This window comes from Macrobrachium nipponense, chromosome 46 (genome assembly GCF_015104395.2).
Source record: "Macrobrachium nipponense isolate FS-2020 chromosome 46, ASM1510439v2, whole genome shotgun sequence".
Classification (NCBI taxonomy): domain Eukaryota; kingdom Metazoa; phylum Arthropoda; class Malacostraca; order Decapoda; family Palaemonidae; genus Macrobrachium; species Macrobrachium nipponense.
In genome coordinates, this window is record NC_061106.1 from 15,219,156 (window position 1) to 15,242,671 (window position 23,516).

At 40.4% G+C, this 23,516-nt stretch overlaps 1 protein-coding gene and 1 pseudogene across 1 annotated transcript; both read left to right on the forward strand.

Moving 5' to 3' along the window:
* The first annotated feature begins 3,138 nt into the window (after positions 1-3,138).
* LOC135214766 (armadillo repeat-containing protein 7-like) lies at positions 3,139-6,753 on the forward strand (annotated as a pseudogene).
* Positions 6,754-7,568: 815 nt separating this feature from the next.
* LOC135214647 (importin-11-like) lies at positions 7,569-20,242 on the forward strand. Its single transcript, XM_064248982.1, is given in 9 exon segments — positions 7,569-7,595; positions 7,598-7,705; positions 7,936-8,055; positions 8,908-9,159; positions 9,387-9,620; positions 9,623-9,772; positions 9,774-10,475; positions 10,477-10,620; positions 19,940-20,242. Coding segments are annotated over 9 exon segments (2,040 nt in total).
* Positions 20,243-23,516: the final 3,274 nt, after the last annotated feature.

Consider the following 23,516-nt stretch of genomic DNA (forward strand, 5'->3'; position numbering starts at 1 on the left):
TGAAGGGCCAGTCCTTTGTTCACCAATAGGAGCAAGGCTCCTCCAGTTTTGGACAAACTGAGGAGGAAGATGGGTGGCACCATGGATAGTAGAAGTTTTACGGGAGGGCTATGTTATCCCTTTCGAGAGAGCTCACCCTTGTCCAACTCTCCAATAACTTTGTCAGCCTACTCAACAGGTTTGGAGAAATTCATTGCCCTATTGGAAGAAGTTTCATCCCTCTTAAAGAAGCCTTAGAGTTAGTAGTAGTAGATCCACAAACTCCAGGACTCTACAATTGACTTTTTTTTTTGTCCTCAAGGCCTAGGGGGAGTTAGATGTAAACTTGCTGAATCTGTTTGTACGGAAAACAAGGTTCAAGATAGAAATGAATCAGACGGTTTGTCATCCATCCATCAGGGCGACTGGATGATTTCCATTGGTATGGAAGATGCATATTTCTATATCCCGATTCACCAAGAGTCAAAGAAATTTCTCCAATTTATTTTCAAGACCAGAGTATGTCAGTTCAGAGTCCTGTGTTTCAGGCTGTTGACAGCCTAGCAAGTGTTGACTCATGTACTGGCTCCCATTGCAAATTGGTTACATATAGTAGGGATCCGAGTGTCTCCTTATCTGGATGATTAGCTTCTTTGATCGTGCGCACGAGAAGTATACGGAGGACATGCAGAGAACCATTTTATTAGCAAAAAAATTAAGACAGCTAATGAAGTCACAACTAGTCTCTTCAACAAATACATGGTCTATTTAGGGATGAAGATAAACTCAGTGACATTGTGGGCTTTTCCATCCCTACAAAGAGTGGAATCTTGCATCCAGAAGGTGAACCATGTTCTGTTCCTTCAGAAGTGCTCAGCGAAGGAGTAGATGACCCTTCTAAGTACAGGCAGTCCCCGGTCATCAGTGGGGTGCTGATAAGCGAAAACCGCCATCAACAGAAACTTATGGTGCCAAGTTTCAGTTAATGGCACCTCTGTTAGGTATGTTATGGCGCCATTGCTGTTATCGGCACTTTGTGGCACCATAAATCGCCGATTCAATGGCGCTAGACAAGCTCTGTTAACCAAGTCAGTCGATAACCTGGGACTGACCTGTTCTTTATCTCCAATAGAACAATGTGTAACCTTGAGAAGACTTCTCATGAGGAATCTTCAATTCTTCCTCAAAGTAAATTGGAACAGATAGAAGTTCCCAGACTCGTTTGTGTTCCAAGTAACAAACAAGATAAAGGAGGACCTGTCTTGGTGGAAATCAGAAGACAGGCTTTTAGAAGGGAAGTCACTCCTCCCTCTGAGCCCCGACCTAGTATTCTACTCAGACGTGTCTGACCTAGGTTGGGGAGCTCTCCTAGGAGACCGGGAAGTCTCAGGAATGTGGAATGGACATCAGAAGGAGTGGCATGTCAATTTGAAGGGGCTGACGGCAATCCACTGGGGACTGTTGGAGTTTGTGGTGTTGGTTCACAACAACAAAGTGATTTTCCTCTCAGACAACACGTCTCTGTTGTACATCAGGAACCCACTCATTCTCTCTGCGAGGCAGCAAGGTCCCTGCTTGACAAGATTGATCCAAGGAAAATTCAGTGTCCTAGCGGACGAATTAAGTCACTAAAAGCAGGTCCTTCCAACATAGTAGATGTTGAATCCGTTAGTCTGCCTTGATTTGTGGAAACTTTGGGACAGACCAATTCTGGATCTGTTTGCCACGTCAAAGAATCATGGTCTTCCTCTGTATTTGCTCACCCAGCAGCTCCGGATCCTCAGCTTGGGCGACAGACGCAATGCTTGTGGATTGGTCGGACAAGGACTTGTATGCCTTCCCACCATTCAAAATGGTGAGGGAGGTCGTCAACAAGTTCAGGTCTCACCGGAACATTTCGATGACTCTCATTGCCTCATTCTGGCCAGCTCAAGAATGGATTCTGGATCTACTAGAATGTTTGGTAGATTTTCCAAGATTTCTACAACAGAGGAACAGGCTACTCAGATAGCCCCACTTCAGAAGGTTCCATCAAGGTCTGTCCACTCTGGCTCTGACTGCTTACAGGCTGTCCGACGCCTGGTACGAGGGAAGAGTTTTTCAAACTAGGCTGCAAGAGCTGTTGCTCAATGCAGGAGAAAGTCATCTAATGATGCATACCAGGCAAAGTTTACAATCTTTAGATCATGGTGTAAAGAAAATAAAATAACTTCCTCTCAAACTTCTATAGTGGAAATTGCGGATTTCTTGTTGTACCTGAGAACTTCCAGGAACCTGTCGACTTCGACCATCAAAGGATATAAGTCTATGCTGGGGTCGATCTTTAGACATAGATAAGTAGACCTGTCATATGATAAAGACCTGTCGGAGCTTATCAAATCTTTGGGCACGGAGAAACTTAAAGATCATAAAACATTATCATGGAACCTAGACGTGGTCCTTAAATGATTGTCAGAACCACAGTTTGAGCCATTTAATTAGAGACTTAATGAGAGAGACCCCTTTTCTGGTAGCCTTGTCCACAGTAGAGATAGTAAGACAGCTTCACTTGTTGGACAAGAGAGTGGATTTTGTCCAAGGTAATGCGGTTTGTGCATTACCTTGGGTAGAACTTCCAGTCAGTTCAGAGATTTACTCAGAATCCACCCTCCAAAGTGTAGGTCTCCCATGTAAAGACCAAAAGTTTGTATTTGTGTAGGAATAAATTGCAAATTTTAAAGTAATTTGTGTTTTTCCTAAAATTCAAATCTGAAGTTCTTTACATTTATGGCCCACCTCAGCCACTCCTCATTCAGGTACCTAGGCCAAAAGGCAAAGTGGGATGCAAACCGACAAGTGGCCGGGGCTTCCCCCATAATATTGGTAGCTAATGGCCATTCCAGCTCGTGTTTCCAATCAAAATCTATGTAAAGACCTTCAGGTTTGTATGTTAAGAAAAATACAAATTAGTACTTTGAAATTTGATAAAAAGTCATCTTTTCTTATAGAAAGCTCCCATTACTTTTGGAAAGTGCCAATCACTGTAGAGCATTTTGACAAATGTTCAGAGCTTTCCATGGTTTGTACTGTAATATTTTTTTTTTTAAGATTACTTTGGTTACTTAATATTGTAGCTTCTGCTCCTTGTGTATATTCTAAGTCATGCTGTTATCTTGCAGATCTACATTATGTTCAGCAGCTATGAGAGGCTACAGAAGCGATCTGGGAAGAAGGGAGTTGATAGGTTTCAGTATTTAAAGGAGCTCACAGAAGAACTTTTCTACTACAGAAAGCTCTGGTATGTACGTACTGTATGCAATAACTTTTGTAATTGTATTTACAGAAGTAACCTGTGTATTGTAGGAGGTATGAAGTGTGTTTTAGATGTGAAGTATGGTTATTAATAATCCTTTTTCTTTCAGTAAATCATAAAGGAACGATAGCTTTTCATTCTTTTCCTGCTTCCCTTTAAGTCATTAATGTTTTATTTTGATGTATAAACCAGATTTTCATGAAAATCTTGGGTAAATAACATTATGCTGTTTTATGGGAGATGTTAGTTTATTATGTAGTCGCTAAATGAATTTTCATATAGATTAAATATGAATTTCCTTTTATTTTGTTTGATCTTACTTTTGAATTTTATTTACCGAGTTTTTTTTTCATGGCTTAAAATGATTTTTTTTTTCTCACTAAATTTAGGTTTGTCCTTTACCTGTGTGGTATTTTTATTTTTGATTCACCCTTTGAATGCAAATGAAGCAGAATGTCAAATAAATAAAACTTAATAATTTTATATGTTCATGATGACAGGAGTTTCTCAGAAATAACTCGTAACTTGATTTTGTCAATTATATTTGAATTTAAAACTATACTACTGTAATAACTCGGCAGTATAGTTTTTTTTTTTGTTTTTTTTTTTTTATCAATATACTTACTGTACATTGGTTTTCAGGCATAGTGCTGAAACTTATGAGTAGCTTAGTTGTAAAAGACATGTCAAATTTGCTGAAGTCCTTGAGGTCAACATAATTACAGTGCATGTACCTCTTCCCATTTCATTTCAATTATAATCAAAAGATAAGGATACTAATTTTAATGCTGGATGGTTTGACAGCTATATAAGGTATGCACCAGGTATTTACAAAACAGGATTGGCCGACATTTAACATACTTCCCCTTCTTTTAATAAAGTTTTGAGTGAGCGATAGGAATACTTATCCCTGTACGTACTTGGGTTTTGTGTCTTCAGATTCAGCATTGTTTGTCCTGCGTAAGACTGTGACCATATATCCCTTTGGTCCTGTGATTCTGTTCCATGGCCATGCAATGTCTTGGGTTTTAGTTAAGTTGCTAGGTGGTCTACCAAGGCTATTACCTATTTGGCTGTTGAGTTTTTTTTTTGTGGTCTCAGACTTCATTACAAAGACCCTGGTGGCAGAATTTGTCCACATGGTACCTTTGAAGCTTTTGCATTCACTTTCCTTTAAAGAATTGTTGGGGAATGGGTGATAAAAAGTGGTGTTTATGTGCCAAGATGGGGAGGGCATTCAAGAAATAATTTTGTGGTGTCAAGTACAAGCATGCTCCTATTGTGAGTACACTTGTAGTGTACCTTACATTGTGTCCTGTGAGCATTATTTTAAAGGTGTTTGTAAACATTTTTTGGCGCCACTAGCTACACCACTATACGTATAGCCTTTTACTTGACCAGTTTCTGTCTGCCCTCTGTCTTGCTGTCCAACCTCTTTAACTATTACGTGTTAGTGTAGTTGGAGTTTTCTCCCAGTTTCACCTTTAGATCCTTGTGCTTTTTCTCATGCACCTTCTCAATCTCTATCTTGCTTTCCAGTCTACTCCAACCCCCTCTATTCATTGTCTTAATTGCTGAATGGTTAAAATTACCCTAGTGCTTGGCTTGATTACCAAAATTTTGTGATTCAGTTATTCATTATACAGGTGTGCAACACCTAATATGTTTTATTTTTTTTTTTATTTATCAAATGTCCCTTCACCCAATTTCAAAGAATGCAGTTATCTTGCTTTAGACTTAAACAAAAAATTACCCTCATGTCCAGTTGGACTTTTATATGTTCGACATTAAGCACTGCTGACTGACTGATTAAGTTGAAGCCTTTTGAAGATTTCAGTCTCGTTACCATGTACATTAAAGATGTTGGTATATTTTTTTTTCTGATCCTTTGGTAATAATTCCAAAGGTATTCAGGTAATTGTTATTTATGTAGCAGAAAGGAATTTTGTTAAGATTTCCTCTTGTCAAATGCCAATCATTTCCTTTCTTCAAAGTTTACTCTCCCTCCACTCTGTATGCAAGCCTTAGGTACACCTAAATTAAGCCGAGCGATCTGGTGATGGTAGATGAGGAAGCGCAGGTTACCTTAACTTGAATAGCTGGCACCATCTGCCTGAAATTAACAACTTGTATTGAAAACATTTTGGATGGTCTCCTGTTTGAGCTGTTAAAGTGGTATGTTATGCAAAACATTGTTACTTTACTATGGGTTTTAAAGATATTTTGATTATTTTCACTAATTTTTAGTTGCAGATTGCTCTGTGTAATTTTTTCTTGAATTTTTCTTTTCCAGAAGCTAAAGAACAAGTTCTTGCTAATTTAGCAAACTTTTCATATGATCCCATCAACTATCAGTGGCTGCGAAGGCTTAAAGTAATTGATATTTTTCTACACCAGCTCTCTGAAGGAACACTACCTCTGCGTAGGTTTGCCGCTGCTGGGATTTGTAATTTGTGTTTGGGTAAGTACATATTGGCTTGTCATTTTACAGCATGAGGAAGAAATGCTAGTGGTTTTTGTTTTAAATGATTGATAATCCTGCAATCATAGAATAATAGGGAGAAAATTATTATCAAGCTTTTTGAAAATGTAGCAGGTAATGTAGAAGATTATGTAGTCATTAGATATTCTCACTTGAATTGTAAAATGTCATGGCATTAAAGATCTGTCAAGGCAGGGTGCCCATCTTTTCATTAAATGGGCACTTTTAATTCATTCAGGTTATTCTTTTGTACTCATACACTAACTTTTAGTTAAATTATGTAGATATATTTAGTCTGTGTAACTTATACATCCAAAGAATTTTTGTTTGGTGAATTAATAGTTGCTCTATTTTCAGATTTTGAAAATAAGTCGTACATCCTGCAGAATGGGGGGTGTACAACTGTTGACTGAATGTTTTGAAGTCAGAGGATGAATCCTTAAAGTTTTGCTCTTCTTCCATTACCTCATTGATGTTCCTTGTCACACCTCAGTCTAACTCGGGTAATAACATATTCTAGTTATATCTGTTTTTAGTGATTTTTAGTAATATAATACACTGTAATTTGATTGTAATTCATGATTGTCAATTTTAATAGCCAGTATAATTTATGATTAGCTGGTGTCTTCAGACTAGCAAAAGTCCTTAAGCTAAATCTGTGAAATACCACAAGCTGAAACATAAGATCAAACTTGAAAATTATAGAGCTTTTGATAATCATAACTAATTTTAAGCTTATATAACCTAGTACTGGCTTCTATCAGCACTGCAGCTTCCAATTTATTTTTTTTTTTATTTACTTTCAGAGATCACAAGTGATAAAGTTGTAAAATTAATCACGATTAAGGCAGAAGGAAACAATCCTCGCATCACAAACCTTGCCAAGATATTTTTGTCTGATTATCATTATCCAGTAAAGGAGGGCAATTCAACCAAAACTGGAATTTAGTATTAGGGATCTTGGAGGATTAGGGCTTTTGTGTGGGAAGGCATCGGTATACAGTAATAAGTGATATAGGATAGTGTTGTTTGTAGCAAACTGTTGTTATTGTTGACCCGAAAAATAACGCTTTTGACAGAGAAACATTTATAGGATTATCTTGCGTGTATTTCCTCATTTAAATTACAGAGGGTGCATTTATATATATTGTTTATATATATATATATATATATATTAAATACTGTATATGTATTTTTATACAATTGTAGAGTAAGGAACCTTTAGTTTTGTGATTTTGATGGTTTGAATGGTAACTGGCCGTCAATTGATTATTTCTTATGTCTTTGTTCTAACAAACTTCGCAAATTACACTTGCTTCATGGCCATTGCTTCACAGTTTTGGAAAGAGACAAATTCAGACCTTGTCTTGGAAGGTTGGTGACCACAGCAACTGTCACGAAAAAGGTCACCTTTGAGGAAGTCCAGCGGTTTGCTGAACTTTCTGGAGACAGCAATCCTGTACACATAGATAAAGAATTCATTACTAGGGATTCTAAATTTGAAAATTGCATAGTTCACGGAGCTTACCTGAACAGCTTGGTATCTGCAGTTATTGGGACTCAGCTTCCTGGGCCAGGAACTTTGGTAGTGAAGCAGGAACTTAATTTTCCATCCCCTTGTTATATTGATGATTGAAGGAGGTGAATATAACTGTGAAATTAGCTGCTGTTAGGAAAATCCTTACGGTAGATTTTACTTGTGTCACAAGTTGCTGGGAAAGTAGTTCTTTTGGGGAAATTGTCGTCTTGCACGTCATTCCAGTAAAAAAGTTTAGTTATTTTACGAGAAAAACAAAGGTGAAAAATTTGTAAAAAATGAGTGGTGGAAAAGAACTTGTATTGGCGAAACCCTAAGGTTAGCAACCAGTCAGGATGCAGAGGTATTGAGACCAGCTGAGGAACGCCTTCAGGAGTGGGAAACTGAACCAGGGTTTTACTCCACTCTTGTTGAGGTACTTGATAAATTCTACTATATGTGTTCAAGTATTAGTTGTAAGGTAATAATTAGAATATGATCTTTAGTTTTTAACTTTCTGGTATTTAATAAATACTAATGAGGTATTTTAGCATTCAGTGCTGTTACCAAATTGGAATTAAAAATATTTTTATAACAGAAATGTTTTAATTATATGCCCAAAAAGAAGCAAGTGGTTAATAATAACAAATTTAATTTTTTCCCCAGATATTTTCAGAACACTCCATAGAAGTCAATGTTCGTTGGTTGGGTGTGCTCTACTTCAAGAATGGGGTAGACAGATACTGGCGAAAGACTGCACCTAAGGCCATAAGTGAAGAAGAAAAGGTGATTTGTTACACACATCAGGGTTTTGTTTGTAAAACTCTCTCTCTCTCTCTCTCTCTCTCTCTCTCTACTCTCTCTCTCTTCTCTCTCTCAAATTTCTCTCTCTCTCTCTCTCTTCTCTCTCTCTCTCTCTCTCTCTCTCTCTCTCTCATATTTACAAAAAATCCTATATGTTAACCATGGAGTCTAAATGGTTGCAGTAAACTAAATTCTCTCTCTCTCTCTCTCTCTCTCTCTCTCTCTTGACATTTCTGCCCATTACTTCCATTAATAACTGTGTCTTTGTATTTGTCTCTATCTTTTTTTTTTTTTATTACTCCTCCTACTCCAGTTTTCCCCTTTCATTTACGAAAAATCCTGTTGGTTAACCATGGAGTCTAAATGGTTGCAATAAACTAATTTATGACAATTCTTTGAAGATGGGAAACCTTCACCTGAGTTAAGCAGTCTCCTAAAAAATTAGATTTCTCTTTCTGCTTAGATTCTTATATTATTGAGCAACATAATACCAAAAATTATCTTGTCAGATGAGATGATGATAATGCTCCATAAATGACTTTCAAGATAGTACCAATCAATAATTTCAAGAATTAGTACCAAGAATTTGTTTAGCACTTTTGATTTTGTATGGTTGAAGGATTTCTGAACTAAAACACACCTTTCAATCGCATACAATGTCACAGAAAATTCATGCTGTATGCAGCACTAGAGTAAATTGTATATTAAGTAAGAATGTAGTTATGCAGCTTTGTCATTTTCAATGGAATTTTCAATTCCTGGTCAGATTAATGCTGACTTTTAACTTAACTAACAATAGTAAATTGTAATTTGTTCTTTCGTTGTTTGTTACAGGCTCGGATTCGATGTGGATTACTTCATAACCTTAGGGAACCAGTGCCACAGGTAGCCACTCAGTTAGCTGTTCTTATAGCAAAGATTGCTAGAGTAGATTGCCCAAGGGAATGGCCAGATCTACTTCCAGCTTTATTTGAAGCTGTGAAAAGTGATGACCAGCTTGTTCAGCATAGAACACTTCTTAACTTACACCATGTTATTAAGCAGCTTGCATCAAAGAGGCTGGCTGCTGACAGACGAACATTTCAAGTAAGGGTTAATGTTTTCAAGTGCATGCAAAGAATTGTTAAAGATTGGAATTTCATTACAGTTATTCTTTTGTTATAATTCATAAATAGGTATGTCGAATTATTTCACTTAATTGTTCCACCAACCAGAACACCAATTGTACCTTTATATTTTAGTCACTTTTATTAATAGCTTTAATTAAGAATCTTGAGGAGAGGGTAGTTTTACATTGTTGACATGTTTTCCAGGAATTAACAAGTCAGATGTTTACATTCCTCCTTGAACTATGGCGATCACAGACAGAAGCCTTTTTAGCAGCTGTGGGACAAAATATGGAAGTTATGGTGCCATGTCTTGAGCGTTCACACCTTGCTCTCAAGATCTTGCGCAAACTTCTTATTCACGGTTTCAAGAAGCCTCATGAGAGTCAGGATGCTATTACTCTACTGGAGTCTGTATTTGACCGCATCAAGATTCTTTTGTTAACTTTTTTAGAAAGCAGCATGAAAGCAATGATCACGTAAAGACAATATCTGAAAAATATGTTGTGCTTTTAACCAAAGTTCTTCTGGACATGTTGGAAAATTTTCCATTTTCATATTTGCAGTTCATAAAACCCAGTCTTGAATTAACGAACATATTATGTTTTCACCCCGGCTGGTGATGGACTACTTTTCGAAAGGTTTACAGTGCAGTGTTTGAATTTGATTAAAGCTATCCTCCTGTGTCCAGAATATAAGCCATGTAAGGTTGTGGAAGATACCAAAGACCCTCAGACTTTGGAAGCCTTCAGGATAAAGTCTGAGTTCTTTGACAATTCTGTGTTGGCAGGGATGTGTCATAAGCTCATTTCCCACTATTTCCTTCTCACACAAAGTGACTTGGAAGTTTGGGATTCGGATCCTGAAGGATTCTGTATGGATGTGGAAGGAGGGGAGTCATGGAAATACAGTCTCAGACCCTGTACAGAAACACTGTTTGTCTCCCTCTTTCACGAATACAGGAATGCTTTAACACCAGTGTTGATGGAGATGGTAAGGTCATCCCACAGCCCAGTTGATCCAAGGGACTATCATGGAATACTCCAAAAAGATGCAGTGTACAATGCAGTTGGCTTAGCAGCCTTTGAACTTTTTGATGATATTGACTTTGATCAGTGGTTCACATCTTCCCTGATAAATGAGCTGAAAGTGAAGGACTCAAATTATCGCATCATTCGACGGCGTGTTATATGGTTGATTGGTCAGTGGACAAGCGTGAAATTTTCTCCAGAGCATCGTCCAACTTTATATGAAGCTTGCATTCACTTGCTGTCTACTGAAGAGGACTTTGTTGTGAAGACTTAGTGCTGCCATGACTCTCATGCATTCAGTAGATGATTTTGAGTTTGACCCACAGCAGTTTATGCCTTACCTACCTACTATATTTGGCTTACTTTTCAATCTGCTGAAAGAAGCTCATGAATGCGATACGAAAATGCAGGTAATTCGTTGCTCTTTGTTGATGTTGTAGTTGATTTATTCAGATCAAGGTAAGTGGTACATATGAGATGTTCGTAGAATAAGTTTCTTTTCTCTCTCTCTCTCTCTCTCTCTCTCTCTCTCTCGCTCCTCTCTCTCTCTCTCTCTCTCTCTCTCTCTCTCTCTCTCTAAGTTAAACTTTAACATTTCCACAGTAGTACTTACAGTTGTAGTTTGTATTACCCTATCTATAGTAAATTTGTGTACACTTTTTACTTCATTATACTTATATTAATTTTCTACAGCATCTGTGATGTTTTACAGGTATATTGTATTTTTAGTTTGATATTTTTATTATCAGCAACTCAGAAAATGTGCATCAATGTTTAATGTATTTAAAGTTAGAGTGAACATTGTTCTCGAGACATTAAATTCTTTTTTTGGTTCCTTTAAAAGGCCTTTGTCAGTATTCACATTCCCTAGTTCTGTACTTGAATGAATTGTGCATCTTTGTTGTAGAATTTGGAAAGTATATAGTAGCAACCCCCCCCCCCCCCCCCCACCCTTTCTCTCTCTCTGTCTCTCTCTCTCTCTCTCTCTCTCTCTCTCTCTCTCTCTCTCACCAGCAATCTAGGTTCTTAGTAGCAAGACCCCATGTAGAATAATTTATTTGGAAATTTGATGGTGTTGATAAATGATATTCCAAAGAATAAGTGGTGGCACTTTCTTAGCTCTGAAGTACTCATCATGCTGAATTATTTAGTTGAATGTATTTTTTCATCATGAATCCATCTGCCTTTTAAAGACTTTTTTTCTGCAGTGCTAATGCCCCTGGGTATATATTTTTATTTTTTGTAGACCTAAATTGAATAGGCAAAATTAACTGTTCATGTATGTGGCCCCATGATCCATTAGTATGTAGTGACTATCCATTTTGTTTCATGTAAGTGCTGTCTGTCAACGTAGCTACAAGAATCTCTCTAGCTCTGCTGTAACAATTTTAGAAAAAGAAACTTAAATTCATTTCCATTTCATTCCAATTATGTCTTTCTAAAATTTTTCCTTTTTTCCACCGCTTTCCATAGTACAAGCATTTTTGGCGTGGACTCCCCATATTCATGGGGGATGCATACCAGAACCCCCAGGGAATAGCTAGAATCTGTGATTAGAACCCCGTAAAAAAATAAAAACGCTTAAAAACTGACCAGCTCCCACCTCTCATAGGCGCAGGAGTTGCCAGATCTCACAGATTCCTTGTTATGCAATCTTTAATTGTTTTAACTGGGGCAGCTGGCACGCTAAAGATGATCCTATTTTTAAGACCTCAGGTTTGTTAGCTATGAAAAATACAAATTTATTAAAAATTTTTGTCATATTTTGTTGGTTCAAACCTAAGAAAAACCAAAACAAGCTTATACCTGTATTTTTAATAGTTTTGTAAAAAAAATGCATTTTGGTACATGAACTTTTCCTGTCAGATATATACAGAATTCAAAACTCTCGGCACACGCGACAGGTAGGTCAGGTGATCTACCTTACCCGCCGCTGGGTGGCGGATGTAAGAAACCAATCTCCCTTTCCAGCCAGAATTTTTCTGTCGCCGGTGACGACTACACCTGTGGTTGTTACCTCCTGACAGCTTTATTCATTTCTCGTTGCCGTGGATTTATTTGGACTGACTTTCGGTGAAGTACCTGATCTTGTTGGCTTGGCATACGCATTTGTGGATTGTTGTTTGGATATTGATTTGGATTTTTCTTTGATTTCGAGATGTCTGAGTTAGAGGTTAAGAAATCTTCTATGTTAGAGTGTGCGCTATGGATGAATGCAAGTGAGACTACCAAAAGCTACGGTAGATCCTCACACAGTTTGCTTTAAATGTAGAGGGAAAGAATGTTCTTTTGTTAACCCGTGTAATGAGTGTGAGAAGTTGGATGAGGGTGAATGGAAGGCTCTTTCTTCCTACTTGAGGAAGTTAGAGAAAGACAGGGTGAGAAAGGCTTCGTCTAGGAGTTCTAGTAAGTCTCGTATTAGCGAGGTAGAAGAAAATCCTGTTGTAGCATTAGAACCTTCTCCAGTTTCAGCTCCTGCGCCCTGCATCGAACCTAAGGATACGACTACGGAAGTGGCAACCATGAGAGCCACGATCCTTAGCATGGAAAAGAAGATTCGTTCGTTGCAAGGTAAGAGTAGTGAAGGTGAATTGTGCAGTGACCCCCAGTGCAGTGGAGGGTGCGTCTGATCGGCTCCTTAATGCTTCCAGGCCTAGACCTCTTCCAGATCCCCAGTTCCCAGTGGAGGAGGAAAGTCAAAAGCCGCAGGAAGGTTAGGGAGAAACTCCCACCGATCAGGCGTCCCCCTCGGTAGATCCTGATGCTAGTACCCAGGTCTTGCCCTTGTTCGCTTGCGAAGAAGGAGGTATTGCGCCAATGCTTCTCTTCGTCTTCCTCACCTTCGCCTAGAAGAGGATGGAGCGCCTCGGATTCTTCGCGACCGCTGAAGAGAGCCTGGAAGGCGCCTGGCTCCTTTCCTTCCAGCCTGGAAGTTTTTCCAGAAGAGCCGGAAGTAGAGATCAAGAAACCCAGGAGGGAGCAGGAGTTCTCGCCTCATAGTAGGCTTCGAGCCTCTTCTCCGGTGGAGGATTTTACAAGATCTCCAGCTCGAATTCTTGCGGGACTGCAAGCGCAGATTTCGGTGCTGGCGGGCTCCTTGGCAGGAGGAACGCGTCGGAAAGGACGTCTCTCTCCCTGTCAAGAAGTCTAGGATTCCTTCGCCTGTGTTACCGTCTCAGTCAGAGTCGGTTCTCTCTCCTTTATCAGCGGATGGAAGGAGGCGCTCTTCCCTCGGCAGGCGCTTGTCGTCTTCCAGGCGTCAATCGCCCAAGAAGCTTTCTCCTGGTGACTACATCTGTCCAGTAGGAAGGGATCTAGCGCCTAGTAGGAGTTCGTCTAAAGACAGGCGTACAGCCTCGTCCCTCGCTCTTTTACGAAGATCCTTCATTCTCCGGATAAGAGAGCCTACTCTTTGATGGATTCGTCAAGAGACAGGATCTCGCCTTATGTTAGGCGCCTTGAGCCTAGTAGGCGCTACTCCCCAAGTAGACGCTCTCGCTCCCAAGCGTGGTGCGGAGGATAGGCGCTTTTCTCCTGATAGGCGCGGCTCTCCTTTTAGCCGCTCGGTTCAGGACAGGCGTGTAGAGCCTGAAAGATATGTCTCTTCTGGGAGACTACCTTTTGAAGAGACACACAAGTCGGGAGCGAAGTTTGTGGAGCATGGTAGACGCCGGTCTCCTAGTAGGCGACCTTCTCCAGGGCTTCGCTCTCCACTGTAAGTAGGCGCCAAAGAGCCTAGTAGGCGTTCGCCTCATGGTAGGCGCAGCTCGCCTGGCAGCCGCTCTCCTTTGAACAGGCGATGGATCCTGAGAAGCGCCTTGAGCATAGTAGGCTCTCCTCTCCTAAGCAGCGCTCCCCCTTGGAAGCCCGGAATTCTAGGAGTAGAATTAAGGAGCAAAGAGCACGCACTCATCAGAGTAGGAAGGACTCATTCGAGAGGAGCTCTCCAGAAACTTTGGCTTCCCCTGATAGGGCGCCAGTCTGCTACTAGACACTCTCTGGACAGGCGCATTTCTTTAGAGAAGGCTAACTGCCCTCGTAAAGAAGCGGAGGGTTCTTCAGTGGATGAAGTTGAACCTTCAGAAGAGGATTTGGTGAAGGGACCCGTCAGTTTCGTCCTATAAGATCCTTACAGATCTTCTTCTTCAAGAGTTTGGAGACTCCCTTACTCCCGTCGCTCCTCCGTCTCTCTTTATTCTATCTCGAAGAAGACGAAAAGTTTCCTCTTGTGTGAGGATGAAGCCAACCATCTCAATGAAGAAGGCTTTGAGAGGTGTTGGTGATTGGCTGCTTTCTAAGGAAGAGAAAGGGAAAACTGTGTTTTCTTTCCCTCCTTCCAAGCTTACGGGCAGACTTGGATTTTGGTACGAGTCTGGAGAACCCCTAGGTCTGGGTCTTCCTTCATCGGCGGATGCGGACTTATCTTCTCTGGTAGATGCAGCACGACGCTCGGCTCTTTTGTCTGCTAAAACTACCTGGGCTATGAACGAGCTTGACCACCTGCTGAAGGGAAGGAATGTTTAGAGTCTTGGAAGTCTTCAACTTCCTTGACTGGTCTTTGGGGGTCTTGGCTAAGAAGACTCAGAACCCGGATGCTATTTTCGCCAGAAGATCTAAACAGTGTTTCTAACGTGCATTGACAAAGCAGTTAGAGATGGATCGAGCGAAATAGCCTCCCTATTTGGAGCAGGGATCCTTAAGAAGAGATCAGTCTTCTGCTCTTTTCTTACTAAGTCTGTTTCGCATGCCAAAGAGCCTCTCTCCTGTATTCGCAGCTCTCGCCTCTGCTATTTCCGAAGAAGATAATCCAGGACATCTCAGGATCTATCTCTGCGAAGGCGACTCAGGACATGCTCGCGCAGTCGGCACGGAAGCCTAGGACCTCCTTCCAGACGAAGACGAAGAAGGAGACTCCAGCTAGACAGGAGCCCTTTCGAGGGGGCCCCCCTTCTAGAGCCTCTACCTCGAGAGGTAATAGACCTTTCAAGAGAGGTAGATCCTTCTCCACGCTCTGTCAGAGCTAAGAAGTAGGGAAGTAGTCCTCCAAACACCAGTAGGTGCCAGACTTCTAAGATTCTCGGAAGCCTGGCAAAGAGAGGAGCGGACAACTGGTCCCTCTCGATTATAAGGAAAGGATATCTGATTCCTTTTACGGAAAGACCACCGTTGACAACGACTCCGAGGGAGTTGGTGGCCAGTACAGGGATCCCATCATGAGCCTTGCTTTAACACAAGCAGTGGAACAAATGTTCGAGAAAGAGGCTATAGAGCTAGTGAGCGACCTTGCTCAGCGGGCTTTTACAACCGCCTTTTTCTAGTTCCAAAAGTCTCAGGAGGATGGAGACCGGTTCTGGATGTAAGCGCCCTGAATATCTTTGTAGAAAAGAGGAAGTTCGCCATGGAGACGACATCCTCAGTGTTGGCGGCCCTCGGCCAGGGGACTGGATGGTGTCCCTAGATCTTCAGGACGCTTACTTCCATGTGCCATCCATCCTTCGTCAAGGAAATACCTCAGGTTCATGATGGGAGGAAGGATATTCCAGTTCAGGGCTTTGTGCTTCGGCCTTTCAACAGCCCTCAGGTCTTTACAGGCCTAATGAAAAATGTAGCAAGATGGCTACATTTGGAGGGAGTCAGAGTGTTCCCTTTACTTGGACGACTGGCTGATCAGAGCCAAGTCCTCAGGAAAGATGTTTGGAGGACCTACAAAAGACCCTTTTCATGGCAAGTTCTCTGGGACTTTTGGTGAACTTTCAAAAGTCTCAGTTGATCCCCAGTCAAGATCGTATCTATCAGGGGATTCGGATGGCTTCTCTGGATTTTCGGGCCTTTTCCGTCTCCAGAACGGATAGCCCGAGGGTCAGAGAAAGTCAAAAGCCTTCCTAGAGAAAGAAGTATGCACAGCGAGGGAGTGGATGAGTTTGTTGGGGACACTCTCCTCGTTGGAGCAATTCCTTTCTCTAGGAAGGTTGCACCTCAGACCTCTCCAGTTCTTTCTTCATCAAAACTGGAGGTGTCGTTCGCAAAAAACCTAGAGTTCTCCTCGAGATCTCAAGGGAAATCAAGAAGGACCTCTCTTGGTGGCCAACCCTCTCAGGTTTGCAGAAGGGATGTCCCTTCACATTCCGAACCCCAACCAACAAGTGTTGTATTCCGACGCCTCGAAACAGGTTGGGGAGCGACGCTCGGCTCAAGAGAAGTGTCAGGCACCTGGAACAAGGAACAGGTGACCTGGCACATCAACAAGAAGGAGCTGATGGCGGTTTTTGGCTAGCTTTGAAAGCTTTCGAGCCCACGTCCTAGCTTCAGCAGTACAGATCAACTCGGACAACACCACGGCCCTGGCTTACATCAGGAAGCAGGGGGGGACTCACTCTTTCTCCCTTGTACGAGACAGCAAAAAGAACTTCTGCTTTGGGCAGAGCAAAGAAGAGTTGTCTCCTTACCAGGTTTTGTACAGGGAGAAAAGAACGTCAGAGCAGACCTCCTAAGCAGGAAAAGATCAAGTCCTGCCTGCAGAGTGGACTCTTCACGAAGATGTTTGCCAGGACCTGTGGAAGCTTTGGGGCAAGCCCTCATATAGACCTATTCGCCACAGCCAAGAATGCGAGGATAGCCAACTACTGCTCTCCGATATCGGACCGGAGGGCAGTGTCGATAGACGCGTTTCTACTAGATTGGAAGGGTCTAGACATGTATGCTTTTCCTCCATTCAAGATACTGGGAGAGAGACTAAAGAAATTTGCAGAATCGGATGGCAGCAAGGATGACGCTGGTAGCCCCGTTTCTGGCCCGCACAAGTATGGTTCACAGAGGTACTGGAATGGTTAGTAGATCTTCCGAGAACATTACCACAGAGGATCGATCTGCTCAGACAACCCCACTTCGAGAGGTATCACAAAAACCTCCCCGCTCTAGATCTGACTGGCTTCAGACTGTCAAAAGTTTGGTCAGAACGAGAGGCTTTTCTGCAAGAGTTGCAACGGCTATCGAGCAGCAGCAAGAAGGCCTTCTACCCTTAGAGTCTACAATCGAAGTGGGACGTCTTTCGGCGATGGTGTAGGAACCATCACTTTTCCTCTTCCAGTACCTCTGTGACCCAATAGCAGACTTCTTACTTTTCCTTAGGAAGAAAGTGGATTGGCGGTATCAACCATTAAAGGCTATCGTAGCATGCTATCTGCAGTGTTTAGGCACAGAAACTTAAACATTTCAGAAGATAAGGACCTTCATGATCTAATAAGATCCTTTGAAAAACATCCAAGAAGGTTTTCTCCAGGGGTTCCGAGTTGGAATGTGGATGTAGTGCTACGTTACCTGAGGTCCAATAAGTTCGAACCGCCTCAGTCTGCATCGTTTAGAGACCTCACGAAGAAGACAATTTTCCTCATGGCATTGGCTTCCGCAAAGAGGGTTAGTGAACTCCATGCACTAGAAGGAAATGTGGGATTCAGAGGAGTTGCAGCTATTCTGTTCGTTCCTTCCTTCGTTCTTAGCCAAGAACGAGAACCCCTCAAATCCTTGGCCTAGGAGCTTTGAAGTACAAGGATTGTCTGCATTAGTAGGCGAGGAAGCAGAGAGGTCGCTTGCCCAGTAAGAAGTTTTGAAATTCTATCTACAGAGAAAGAAAAAACTTAAGGGCAATGATGTCAACCTTTGGTGCTCTGTAAGAGATCCAAGGAGGACTCTTTCGAAGAATGCGCTTTCTTTCTTTATCAGAAGCCTGGTGAAAGAAGCGCATGCGATATGTGAGGAAAGTCAATACAAAGTTCTTAAGGTCAAAGCTCATGAGGTAAGAGCTATTGCCACGTCATTGACTTTTAACAAAAAACTATATCCCTGAGTAATATTATGAAGGCAACATTCTGGCGGTTGCAACTCAGTCTTTGCAAACCACTATCTGAGAGACGTCAAAATTTACATAGAAAAGTGCTTCGGGTTAGGCCCGTACGTATCGGCGGATTCGGTGCTGGGCAGGGAGCTGAGACATAAATCCTTAGTAGTATATATTTTTCCCCTTGTTAGGTTGTAAGTTTTTGGTTGTTTGAAAGAACATGCGGGTAGGCATGTTTTTCATTTCGTAGTCTAACAATGATTAGATTGGTTAGGTGATCGGTTTATGTTTGAGCTCCTTGCAATGATAGTGGTTAGGTTCTGTCATATAAGTGGGCGAATCCCCGTTGACAGATCCTGCTCGGATTCTATCAAGTAAGCGGATAACCAAATCCCTTTGATAGACCCAAAGAGTCTGTCAGCTGTAGGTCACGCCCTCGCTGAAGCTCTTAAGGCAACGCAGACTCATAGACAGTAACTACGAAGTCTTCTGCCTAAAACAGGTAAGAACCAAGGAAAGGTTGTATTTACATCCTACAACTAGTGTTGTTTTCCCTTGTTTTTTCCATATTTATATTGCTGTCTCTTTCCCTCCACCAAGGGTGTCAATCAGCTAAGTATATATCTGACAGGAAAGTTCATGTACAAAAATGTTATTGTTAGTATACAATAAGGTTTTGTACATACTTACCTGGCAGATATATACGATTGATGGCCCTCCCAGCCTCCCCTCAGGAGACCGGTTGGAAGGAAAAATTCTGGCTGGAAAGGGAGATTGGTTCTTACATCCGCCACCCAGCGGCGGTAAGGTAGATCACCTGACCTACCTGTCGCGTGTGCCGCGAGTTTTGAATTCTGTCGTTGACGTCAGAGACGTATAGCTAAGTATATATCTGCCAGGTAAGTATGTACAAAACCTTATTGTATACTAACAATAACATTTTAATCATGAAGTTGATATGAAAATACAGTAATTTGCGGATATTTCTCATAGAAAAATATTGCGAATACGGGAATTTTCCACGAATAACAAGTAGATATGGTCCATAGAGAAATCTGCGAATGCGGAGAATGCAAAAGGGGGTGTCCACTGTAATATCTCTTTTTCTATGTTTCCCTCAAAAATGGTAAAATTATCATTCCTTACAGTTTGGCTCTTGTCATCATCATGGAAGTATCCTTCCCTGTAATATTTGCGTTAAAGAGTTGATTTTTGTATTGTTTTCTTGTTTAGTTGCATAAATCGATACTTTTCATTATTTTTCTGATTTGAATATTTTACTATGGCTTACCACCTAATGAGTTGGATGATAGTCAGCTCCTAGTGATAACTTTGTTGGTTTGCCTCATGTGGAAAATACTGGTGTTGAAATTGTTTTAGTTTGCTTATATTTGTTTATTACAAACTCATTAATCATAAATTGCCTCACTTCTATGCAGTGAGTTTCCATTTGCACAGAATTGTTACAAAGAAGAATGTAGAAGGTCTATTGCTCACACCCTGACTGCCCATATGAAACTTACTATATTGTAATTTGTTTTTGTATAAGTGTTTAGACATTTACTGCATTTCCTCCAAGGGTTAAGCCTGTAAAGTGATTTTTGCCTTCCATTTCCATTGATTTCATTTTCATTTTTATGGTTAATAGGTTTTTATGAAAGAAATATTTTATAAGCTATATTTGCACTTAATACCACCAGTCATGTACAAAGTGGCCTTCAGCCCTTCAGTCTCACTGTGTCACATTCTAATCTCCAGAAAACAGTGAGGATACTTGTACTTTACAGCTGATTAATGAAAGGCTCTTTATTATTTATTGATGTGTGTGAATAAAAATGTTTTATGTAATGAACACTTAATTCTTGCTTATTTTAAAAGCAATATTTTTCCCATAGGTGTTGCATGTAATGTCGTTCATGATTGAGGTAGTAGGCGTTGGAATCCAGCCTCATGCTGCTCCTCTTGCCCAGTATTTGCCCGGTCTTTGGAAGGAATCCGTAGATCACAATATGTTGCGTTGTGCTATCCTCACAACATTAGTTCACATGGTAACAGGCCTAATGGTAAGTTTTTACAGTTATTTGATTATTTTAGCTCATTGTTTCTGGTGGTATTCTTTTTTTTATTTATGTAGACTGAATTCACAGTTTGTACAGGAAAAAAATGCACAAAAGTACTCACTACAAGGAAAGTTGTAAAGTATGAAATCAATGCCTAGTAGTGAGAACCCTGCGCATACATTTACTATGAAAGAGGTGAAAGAACTTGATACCAATTAGTGCATTGTAATGCATAGCTGTTACTTTATAAATTTCCTGGCTGTAAGTGCGCAAATATGAGTATGATGAAAATCTTAAGAAATGTGAATAATGATAGCTTTTATCATAGAACAAGCACTATAAATGTGATATTAATGAATTTCTATTATGTGATATCAAAACAAACAGAATAACAACTTAATCTGATATATATAATCCATAATAAAACAGTTGCATTAATGATTATGGATAACAATTTGAAAGGTTAAGAAATTCTGATATGTACAAGCTAAAGGGTTCTGTATTCTATTGGAAATTCACAAATTAAGACTATTTTTTCCTGAGCTAGAAGGAAACTGAATCGATGATGAGTAGCTGAGCTAAAACAGGATGCGTAGCTTCCTCCTGCTCCCCTATTGGCTTATGCCAATTGCCACCAACTCCTTGTGTTGTTTTTAACTGACTCCAGTTAGCGCTAGAGAATTTATCCTTATATTAAGATTGAAGTTTTGTTATTATAAATACAAATGTTCCACGTTGGATGAGTGTATTGCGTGCTCGCCTACCAATTTGGTAGTCAGGGTTCGCTTCCCTCTCTGCCAATGTGGAATCAGAGGAATTTATTTTCTGGTGATTAGAAATTCCATTTTCGATATAATGTGGTTCAGATCCAACAAGAAGCTGTAGGTCCTGTTGCTAAATAACCAGTTGGTTCCTAGCCACATAATATTTCAGGCCAACCCTAGGAGAGTTGTTAACCAGCTCATTGGTCTGGTTAAACTAAGATATAATTTGTCATCATTTCATTACATTTCCTGTTGGCATTAATAGACATATATTTCACATTTTTCTGTATTTACATAATAAAAGAAATCTGGTTTCTTTTAATTTCAAGAAACCTGTGTGACTGTATAATTTTGTTGGTGTCAGTTTTAATCATATTAGAAGACAATGTTAAGCTTCAAAATGAATCCAGTACTAACATTATATGATGAAAAGTAAATTATTTGAGGTGAATCTTACCTAGTTAAATTTAGCTCTCCCCCCACCGCTTAGGCAAGTCGGCATTCAAACAAAAAAATCGAATGGCTGCCCGGATGACTGTCTAGTTTACCTGTTCTCCACCAGGTGTGTTTCGAATGTTTTAGTTCTTGTCAGAATTCTCCTTGCTGCCGTGTCTCTGTTATTTTCAGTGACTCACGTAGCGCTATAGATGCAATAAGACAGTATAAACCAGGAAACCAAAATAGTACAGGAAATTCAAAAATAAAAATTCATCAACTCCTCCAATCAGGAATATCAATGGAAATATGTTGGATCCCAGCACACGTGGGAATAAAAGGAAATGAATATGCAGACTCTGCTGCCAAATTAGCCAGCACTATCCCTCCAACAATTTCATATGCCCCATTGTGTCAGGACTGGGTAAAATCTGTTAAAACATTGATTTACCAGGATTGAAAAGAAGAATGGGCCTCGGTGCCAACAACAAATAAACTTAAAAACATAAAAAATGAAGTCTATGCATGGAGGACATCCTCACAGGAAGAAAGATCAAAAGAGGTGATCCTAACAAGGCTCCGTATAGGACACACAAGATTCTCACATGGTCACTTGATGTCAACACCACATGCTGACCCAGTGAAATGTAACAGATGTCAAACACCCATGACAGTACAGCATTTGCTTGTTGAGTGCAAATTGGACCCAGCAAAGATCTATTTATCTGCGGAGTTTCGGAATGAAAAAAAAATATTCTTGCTGAAAGCAAAGATTTTTCAATTAATAAATCATAAATTTTTTAAATAACGGGTTCTCAAATAAGGTCTAATTTTTTTTTTTTTTTTTTTTTTTTTTTTTTTTTTTTTTTCTCTCTCTCTCTCTCTCTCTCTCCCTCTCAGATTGATCCCTGAGAAACCAGCCCAGAGAAGAGTCTACTTGAGACTCAGAGGTCTGGAAAAACTAACCCCTATTAATATTAATAATAATGCCATTGCGGCTACGCGATTGTTGGTATTCTGTGAAGTTTGACTGTTTTACCCCTGTTTACAGTATTGTAATTTAATTTTCCATGGATATCTTCCACTGGAAGCAAATCCAATAACATCAGGCCATGTAGGAATGTTTGGTGTAACCAGGATGGTGAATTGGAAGTTGATCAACATTTCCTTTGTTACTGACAAGTATACAGACTGTGATCTGGGAACTACTAGATGTGAAGAATGTAGGGAATTGTTTGAGAAATTTATGCCTCAATATGTCAGATATAGGAAGACTGGAAACTAATACTAGATTGCAAAAGCAATTAGTTAGATCAGGACTTAAACCTGTCAGGCTATCCCTATTTAGATTAGGCATTTTAGTAGGCTAGTATTGACTTCCTTTGTAGCTCCGCCTTCTGCTCCCCATTCGGTTCAGGAAAAGCGTAACGAGAAGTTAGAACTTTAACCTATTTTAGTTCTAATACAATTTGAACTGAGTTCGTGACGGGAACGTTCCGAATCCCTCCATAGTGTGCGCTCATTTTCGCGTTCCCTGTTAGAAGTAAGGTGTTGGTGCCCTCGTCTGTACGTAGCCCGAGCCTAGGACTGCCCTGTGACAGTTGGAAACGTCCGATGCCACGGGAACTGGGTCAGTTCTCGGAATGATGGGATCTGTGCCCTCCATACCTACTTTGCCCTTTTCATCGTCTGAATCTCATTTAAAAACGTTCACAAAGGATCGCCTAAAGTGATTGCCTAGGACCATTAAAGAGTTCACATAGGACCTTTTTCGGTAAGCATTAATGCTCGCTCCGTAGGCGCATTCTGTCTTCAACACCTAGTTTGAGGTGTTAGCATGCATAGGCTTAATGCTTAAATGATATAGGTATAGACACTTTTATTGAGATGATAATGTATCTGTAGCGAGTTTTACAAATTTAGATGTGTCAACTCAGTCGACTGCTTATCTCTCTTATGATTTGGTTATTCTAAATTCTCGTTCTGCTAGCATATTCCTTTTTCTTCTTGTAATGCTTGTGTTCGTTCTTTGCGTGCTTCCTCTTTGGCTATCGGCAAATCTCTTACTACTGCCTTGATTAATGTTTCTCTTTCAAGTTTACGCTGTCTGTAGTATCTAAAGTTCTCACTGAGTTAGAATTCTAGCTTCAGAGATTTCTAACTTAGTTTCATATAGGAATGTTTTCAAGTATGTACGATCACTTTTAGATGAG